Here is a 9,057-nt window from a genome sequence, read left to right as displayed (position 1 = left end):
CATTCCTTGTAACTTTCTAATTTGTTCTGCATTCCTTTATTCATTCTAATACAAGCCATTTTGCTATAAAACAAACGACAAGTAAGTTTATAAGTTAAAGGGGATGTAAGACATGGGCAGGGATAAAGTGTTAGCCTGGGGGAATGTAAATATTAATGTTGGCTTGTGTGTTACTATAAAAGCCACTTTCAACACTTCCTCAGGAAAGTCTGTTACTACATGAAAGCATCATTTAAGAAATAACAATTGACTTGTTCTCTGAAGTAAGGAAACATGTGCAAAAATTTACAAATATTTACCATGGGGGAAGGATGACTTAACTCAGTGGTAAATAAAAGGACAGATATTAGGTGGTGAATTGAGTTTCCTTTCCATTATTCAGCCATGGGTAGGAATCCTTGTTGTTGAAGTTATTTGTGTCTTTTCTGCTGAAATGGTTGAAATCGATATCCATCAAATAAAAGCTTTTATTTATTTTGAACTATAATTTTATGTAAGGCACATAGTGAATATGTAGGATGAAATAACTAGAGCATATACCATTCGGTTCACTAATAATAATGTTTGACTGTCAAACAATCTCTGAAGCATTTTGTGTCATTTTTCAGCAGCTATCTAGCAGGTAAAGGAGGCGGGTGACAGTGGGCAAACATCCTCCCCACCTCCCCCCTCCCCACCAAGTGATGAAGAAGTGAAGATTATTTGAATGATTAACATCTTTAGCTTTTCTAGTTTGGTCAAGACATTTTTGAATTTATGGGTCTCATGCAATAATTGCTCAGCTGGGGTTTCTGCAAAAACTTCATTTCCAGGCCAGAGGTGGTGAGGGCGTATTCCAACCACTGATTGAGATGGCTTAAACAAGCACCACGTCCATGACTCTGGGGTCATGCCTACCCCCCCCCCTTGCATCACAAACATTCATTTCAACACTACTGAACAATTAAAACCACTCCTTCCCCCTGCCACTCCAACCAGTGTCATTGTCTATGAGCCACTAACTAGTACTTTATGGCTTCTCTGCCTTTTGGCTAAGATCATGTGTAGTTATCTGTTCCCTTTCGAGGGGAATGGTGATGAACACCCGACGATGAACACACAGTCACAGTCCCGATGCAATGGGACTGGGGTTGAGAGCGGATCAATCGTTCGGTTTTCGTGCCCAGGTTCTTTCCTGGCCGACTTTTTCTTAAAAAGTAGTACTTTATGGTGTCTTGAAGAATTGACTTTGTGCTGGGTGTGGGATATTGTACTTCGAAATATAAGACGAAAAAAGATATATTTTGCACTGTTTCCAATATTTTATTCTTGCAAACAAATTCTCACAAACTTACTGTCTTCTATATACAATTTAAGTAGGTGGATGTAAATAGCATCATATTGCTGACTTATGTTTTATAATTACTGAATAAAAAACAAAATTAAAAGAAATTTGCATAAAAGCTGTGGAAGATACTATAATTTAAAAAAAAAATGAATCAATAAAATATCCTAGAAAATTCACATCCCTTGTGAAAGTTTATCAATGGAAATTTAATAATGATCAAGAAGCAAAAAATATTTCAACAAATTCTTTTTCGTTCATTCAAAATATCTTATAAACAGACTTGTCGTTATTTAAGACCTATACAAGTTTTCACTTTGTAAATGTTTAAAATTATCAAGAATTAATAACCACCAATTAATTTAGTCACTGAGATTAGAAACATACATTATTTATGAAAATTATGTCATTCCGTAGTAATATGTTACAAGAAAGGAGTTTCATATTTTCATTTGGTTACAGAAACTTTTCAATAATGGAAATTGCAAAGGGAACCAGCTTCTAAGGAAGAAAGAACGTATGTAATGACTTGTAAACTTTATTTTAGGCTAACGTTTGAGTGATAATACAAAGGAATTTTAAGGATATGTTTACCTCAAAATATTACTAAAAGTCTTTAAAACTTAACTCTTACACTGGGAAGCCCAATTTAATCATTCATGAAGAAATCAAGTTTTGATTAAAACCACAAAGCAAAGGTTCCATGACACAATACATTAATGAGGTCAGAGGTCATACAACATAAATAAAAGATTGGACAACCACTGACCATAGGCGTAGGAGGCTGGGGGGGCTGCAGCCCCCCCAACCAAATTTTTTGGTGAAAATTTGGGCAATATGCTGATAATTTTTCGGGCACCTACTGAAAGAAGCATTTGCAATGTGTTTTTCAAATTTTGTGGTTAAAATTCGGGCAATATGCTGAGAAATTTCCTGCACTTACTGAAAGAAGAATAATTTGCAATGTGTTTCTTCAATGGTTAAACTGATATTATTATCATTATTGTTGTAACGACTTGCCCAATAATTATAACCAATATAGAAGGGTTATAACACGAAAAATGATTGTATGTTATTGGCATGTGATGTAATGAATGTAATTGCCATGTAATGTGATGAATGCCTATATGATATGCACATTAACATGCTGAACGCGCGCAGAGCGGGCGAAAAATTTTGGTCATATTTTTCGGGCAAGTCGTTATAGCCCCCCCAAATCAAATTAGGCTCCTACGCCTATGCCACTGACCATTAAACACCTCTGCTGGAATGTCCTCTCATGACAGGCTTAACATGGAATACACTGCTATGTCTAAGACTTTGGGAGAAAGTGGAAACTGTCCCACTCTTAAATTGTTTTGACACTGGATGTAGGATAGATTGAAAAGAAAATATTAAGACATTCATGGTGGTTGTATATTATCTCCCTATTAATAACTTGTACACAAAATATTGCAGTGTGGGGTGACATGAAATCCATCGTTTGACAAAATAACACACGGTCACAAGAAGGTAATAAAAGCCACATGCAGGAAGACTTCAAGAGGCCACTGTAGTAACGTTCTGTTGTGAGCTGGTCGGGGAGAGGCCGACCACCAAAGTTTGCGACTGGAATGTGGGTGTGTTGAAATGCTTTCTCTTTTGAATATTCATTTCTTTCTCCACGATTGCTTGGTCCCGAGGAATGGCCGACATGTCAGTAAAGTTATACTCTGTGTTGTTGAAAGCACCGTGCATCCTACGTCTGAAAAAGAGAAATGTTACCCTTGAATAAAACTTGATACAATTTGACGATGAGAAAAGCAACACTGACTAATTCAAAGTACCTCCATAGTCAATTTGTCACAGTTGCAATAGTGCAAGACCTTTACAAGAACTCTTGAAAAAATGGCCGAGCATTCTAAAAACTTTTAACAGGGTGAGGGTAAGTTGTAAGCATGTGGGATGCCATAAAATAGGTAAGGCTAATAAAAACCAGTTAAAACTCTCAGGGAAATAAGATATTCAATTTCAGTGCTGCTCAGAAACATAAAGAAGTGCATTGTTGAATTGCAAATGTTGCCAATGAAAAAGACTCAAATAAGCTTTAAATCTTCAATTTTGAAGAAAAAAAAAACTCACAAGCAATCAATGCTATTCAGATTTATTCATAACTTAGAAAATACAACACTAAGTCATAAAATACTTGGCCAAGATGACAACAGATAACAAAATTTTGCACCTTACCTGCTCATTAATCTAGATGGACTCTCGATATCATGTAGCGGCATAGCAAGCCATGTGTTACACTCGGTGCCATGACGACCTAATGGCACCAATGGCAAGGGTGGCAAGCGATGGCTCTCTAAGTCTTTGCTGTGCAGTGTCTCCCCTGTGAAAATAATGTAAAAACAGATTCCTTAGTTATCAATGTAAATCCAAAGTTGCTACTGCATAAGCAAAATATCTATAGACAGGTGTACAGAGAGCAGGGGTGAGGAGGGAGCAGGGGTGGGGAGGGAGCAGGGGTGGGGAGGGAGCAGGGGTGGGGAGGGTGGAGCAAGGTACTCTCTATGGAAAGCATATTGGTTATAATCATGGTAAATAGTGGAAGATTTAGCGTAGGAAATGTGATATGCACATTATTAGGGAAAGTTGGAGGGAGGTGGCTATTCTGCTAACTCTAATCTTATTATTTGTTTGTAGCAGCATATACCACAAGGAATAACATAAACAAAAATATATCTGGAATATTTTATTATTTCTCATCATAACACTTAATTTTTTTAAATTTCTTTCATCCTTTTTCCATGTTTTCATAGGATCATTCAGGAGCAACTTGTTTTTGGCATTACATTCCTATGTACCATTTTTGAGATATTTAAATTTGAAACCTTTTGCACCAAAAGTGAACTTGAAGCAAACTGTAAGAAGGAATTGATTTCAAATTTCAACAGATGATTGTAGAATGTTCCCTCTTTCATCAGTCAAAGAACAATTTAGCCTGGACTTTCCCTATTTCATAAAATAAATAAGTTTTTCTAATTACTCAGAAATATTACCTGTATCACAGCCTATAACTGTTTGGTCTTCGTCGTCACGGACCCTCTGTTGCATAAGTAGCGGATCTGACTTTGTCCTCACCCGTATTTTGATGGGGGCTGGTCGAGGTGTTACGAGTTGAAGGGGGTTGTACTCTGATCTGTCAAAGGTATCCAGAAAGACAAATCCCTGAAGATGAAAAAAAGGAAGAAAATGTTACCTTTATTGAAATATGTAAAATATGAAATGGCAGCAAACGATAAGTAAGAAATGTAAATTTACGCTCAATAAGGGCTTACCCCAACCTGTGTCAAACTAGGAGGTAGAATTTAGTTTAGTTTTGAAGAAATCAACTGTCAAATAAATTCCAGGTAAGTTATGACGGTGAGACGTAACCTACCAGGCATTTCACTGCTTTTTTTTCCGCAGGTTATATACCCTCTTAGTAGGTCAGGAAAATTAGAAAATTCTCAACAACAACAAAAAATGAAAGACAGAACTTCTAAATTTTCTTGGACTAAAGTGAAAATTTGCTTGGGTATCCCTGTAGTTAGTATTGGCTCAGCCCTGATTAGCCAGTCAAATTTGCTAGTCCTCAGAACATTTGTTTGAGTCTATTTGTATGTGCGAAGACTGTGTCTCGTAATATCACAAGGAAAAACCTTAAGATGAGATGAAGCACAATCATTTTTGCTTGCTCTAGATTTACAAATATTTCTTGAGTTAAATTTGCAACCTAAAAGTTATCAATTATCAATTCACTTCTGCTTTCATGGACAAATGCGGTCAACTATTAAAGATTACATGAACCATTATGTACCACTACCATCCATAAGAGTTATGACTAAAATCATGTAATATTTGTAAACCCACCTTTCTATTTCCATGCTGTAGATATTCCTGGTACAGTTTTCTCTTCTGGTTATCTACTTGAGGGTAGTTCTTCTCCATCTCTTCATAAATCTTTGCCTCCACCGGTTCAGCTATTCGCTCACTCCATTTCTTATGCAACATCTCTTTCTTCCTGAGATCAAGGAAGGCCTTTTGTAGTAGACAGTTATCAACATCCTGAAGAAATTTGGACAAAACTTGTATTACAGAAAATCTGGAAAATTGTTGAAACAACATGGGGCTGTATAGCATGGACAACATTTCAAATGCCAAAGGAACAGGAAAATGTCATCTACATTTTAAATAGAACAGAATCATTGAAAAGAACTACTTTTAATAAGAGATGCCATTAAAAAACATTGCTACAAGTTTTGAGGTACATCACGAAAAGTGGATGTACTACCAAGTTTAACACCATGAAAAATGGAAAGTGTTTGGTTGAGGAAACATTCAGAATCAAGTTGTATTCAAGTATCCATTATTAAACCTTGTTTCTTTGTGAAAAATCTAGTAAAAGTGTGTTAGTTTGATGATCAATGACAGTTTTATATGCAGTAATACTCCGTAAATCTGGTCAAACCAGCATACAAATGTTTAAAAAACTATCAACAGCAACTTCATGGTCTCTGCTAATGCTGCAGTTGCTTTGTTTTTTTTTCAATTTAATGTTATTATTTACTTTCACCAGAATTTTACTAATTTTATTGATCATCATTGTAACATTAATGTAGAACAAGTCGTCTTACCCTCACAAAGGTATTTTCTGTATCCAGCACCGACATGTACATCTTTTTGGTGGCCTTGGATTCTGGATCGGCCCGCTCCTGTTAAAGAGATTACCAAATGTGTTACATTCATCACATCATTGTAAAACATTGGGTTACTTCATGGTGTTTTGTTTGTAAAGTGACATTGAGAGCTGAGAGAGGACATTGAAACTTTAAAACATTTTTAAAGGCAAAGTTCCACATGCTTTCTTCTCCCAATCCTCAGTTGGGTGATGCCATTAATCATGCCTCTTGTTACATGTGAAGCGCTCTGTTGGCTACAGGCTTATCCTTGTTGCTTTGAACACTTCTATCTTCTTAATTATTCTTTGTTACTACAGCTGTTATTAATTGTTCTGTACTTCTTTTGTTATCTTGGGTGGGTCTGATATACTTTTAAAAGTTGAATAACTTGTATTGATACTCAAACTACCTTAACAAACTTAGAAACTAACAAAGTAAATAACCGGTGTTTGAAGTAATTCTGGTTTCAAACAATAACACCACCCATTAGAAGGAGACTTCATAAAGAGGTAACACCAAGATGTTAATGGGAAGTTTTATTTGAACACACCTTACCCTTTATTGCAAACCTAAAACTCAACAATAGATGGATTCTTTTGTTTACATTGGTGTAAAGGTGTTAACTTGGCAAGACATTTCTTCATAGAGAGTGTCACTCCCAGAGCAAGACAAAGAAAGTAGACAATACAGTAGGGAGACAGTGAAAACAATAACCCAGCCCCTCTCCACTCATACCCCCAAGGGAAGAAAGAAAATTGGTTACATTTGATATAAAGTTTTGAAGTACACTTAAAGATGATATCTGAAAGAAATGACCAAAGGTTTGGTTTTCAAATGAGGGGAGTTAATCTGTTAGGATGGAAAATGTAAGAAATTAAAGAAAATTACATAGAGATCTCTGTTATGAGCTAAAGATGATGGCTGCGTTTATGTCTCCTTTAAATGTATGATATTTACCTGCACATTTCTAACTGCTTTTTGGCTCAACCAGTTTTGAATCTTGGATGTCTGGTCAAGGGAAGATCTACTGCTACCGGCTGATAACCTCGCATGTGACTGCAAGTTTGGTGGAGTAGACCATGGCCTTGTTCCAGTGTTTTGTTCCTCTCGAATTCTTAGTTTGCGTTGTTCATACTTTCTGGATTGCTGTAAAAACAATGAAAATGAAGTTCTGCTAGATCTTTACGTAGGGCAGGAAAACAATGATGGTTTTACGACACTGGTACTAGGCTAAGTACATTTCCCCTCTTCCAAAGCCTTCTGCTAAAATTACTCTTAAGTTTTCCTCTAGTTATACATGTTTTCTTGTAGGACCATTACTACCTTACTGTAATAGGCTAAGTTACTAGGCTTTAGTGTGCAGAAACCTGTAACTTGTAAGTGTACCCGCACCTAATGATCCACACATCATCTTCAGGGGAAAATATCTTGCTCATAGTCATAGTTGCAGTTGAAAAATACCCTTTGTGTCAAAAGGTTGAAGAAGTGTGTACCTTGGGTAGGTACTAGGCCTATACCTATGTATACAAATCATACATAGGTTCTTATATTCTGCTTTATATGCAAATCCACTGAGTCATCCGTATTCCACGTTTGGAATACACACAAACTTGAGCCTGAGAAGTCATGTACGCTACAGTAAGTTAGGTAATGCCAGAGCCGTATATTTAGCTATACGGCTCTGGGTAAAGCCATAGCCTAATGTTAGATTCCTTCAAACGAGTTACATACCGGTCTTGGTGGCAAGAGGGTTCGGTGCTCAACAGCTTGGTTGACGATGTCATCTCGCACAGCAGGTGAGTGAATCCTGACGGAATCTTTCTTTATTGTTTCCTTCAAAGACATTATTTTGGATGATCACAATAAAATGTTCAACAGCATGGGATTATCTCCATAATTCTTTTTGAGTTTTCATAAGTATGAAAGACCAATTATTTACTAACTTTCGAGTACTAAGCAACTACTTGACTTTACGATTACACACTAAATCAGTGCCTTTTTCAGATTGCTTGCAGCCGCTGTGCGTGAATACGATACGCTTGCTTGTTTACTAGACGCCCCAGGAAGATGTTTTCCATAGTAACTGTCAATGTTCATCAAAGTTGGTATCGACCAACACGTAAATAACCTTCTACTATGTCTTAACCTAATGATCAATAATGATCATTCTGACAGTTTCTAGATATTAATATTGATATAAATTAATATTTTGAATAACTTTATCAACTTATATCACAGATTAAGAAAGTTGAAAGTTTTCATTTGTGTTGCTGATTCTTAAATATACCCAAGAATATGTTATGGTCCAAAAGTTTTTAACCTTTGACCAACCGTCTCTGGCTGTTCTAATTCTGAAGTTCTTGCCTGAGTGTGGAACAGTAAGTTGTAAAATTGTACTTAGTCATACAGTAGTTCAGCCTGATACATCGTTTCAAAACAGCAAGGCAAGCTCTCCACGGTAAGAATTTACCTTTATGTTTGTAAATGGTTGTAGTTTATTAACCTCGACCTAACTGTAATTTGATTCAGATTGAGTGGACGAATTCCTATACTACTAGTACAGTACTAGGCCTTGGCTAATTATATTAATTAGCTATGGGCCAATATTAACATCATAAGCGAACAGTACAGTGTAAACGTTAGTATACGAAAACCCAAACAAAGGCTGGTAAACATGCTAGAAACTTAGGAGCCTAAGTTAGGTTTAAGCCTAGTCCTAACTAGTGTCATGCAATAGTATGAAATATATTTAATTTATCCTGTAAGCTCTTTAAGGTCCCTTTAATTAATTCAATTACCTACATCAAAGATAGTCTCCAGGTTTTAAAGGCATCCCTGGAAGATTTTAGTTCTCTATTGCATAGTTATAAAGAACAAGTTAAGAAATTGTATTTTATATGCCCTTTAAATTGTATCAATTTGCGGTTGCTCCTTTGGACCCATCTTCAGCATGGAGGGGGGGGGGAGGGGGGATCTGCTACCTCAGCACCAGCTGGTCCTCCTCATTTACCCTACACTGGCTAAGTACAC

General features: G+C 36.4%; 1 protein-coding gene across 1 annotated transcript; it reads right to left on the bottom strand.

The window, feature by feature from the left end:
* Positions 1-2,730: 2,730 nt before the first annotated feature.
* On the bottom strand, positions 2,731-8,040 carry LOC139962420 (protein FAM228B-like). The gene is made up of 7 exons (XM_071962352.1): positions 7,759-8,040; positions 6,985-7,173; positions 5,983-6,060; positions 5,219-5,413; positions 4,366-4,534; positions 3,551-3,695; positions 2,731-3,068 (listed from the first exon to the last, which is right to left on the bottom strand). Exons 1-7 carry the CDS (start codon positions 7,870-7,872, stop codon positions 2,864-2,866), a joined length of 1,095 nt encoding a protein of 364 aa, XP_071818453.1. The 5' UTR covers positions 7,873-8,040; the 3' UTR covers positions 2,731-2,863.
* Between the last annotated feature and the right edge of the window lie 1,017 nt (positions 8,041-9,057).

The sequence above is a fragment of the Apostichopus japonicus genome, chromosome 21 (assembly GCF_037975245.1).
Source record: "Apostichopus japonicus isolate 1M-3 chromosome 21, ASM3797524v1, whole genome shotgun sequence".
NCBI lineage: Eukaryota > Metazoa > Echinodermata > Holothuroidea > Aspidochirotida > Stichopodidae > Apostichopus > Apostichopus japonicus.
The sequence above is the reverse complement of the archived record's forward strand: the minus strand, read 5'-3'. Positions and strand labels throughout refer to the sequence as shown.

Coding starts and splice junctions, on each gene's coding strand:
- LOC139962420 (XM_071962352.1), bottom strand. CDS start 7,872: ATGTCTTTGAAGGAAACAATAAAGAAAGATTCCGTCAGGATTCACTCA. Junction 5,414..5,982: donor CAGAAAATACCTTTGTGAGG/GTAAGACGACTT, acceptor AAATTTCTTCAG/GATGTTGATAACTGTCTACT. Junction 3,069..3,550: donor CCATCTAGATTAATGAGCAG/GTAAGGTGCAAA, acceptor TCTCTTTTTCAG/ACGTAGGATGCACGGTGCTT.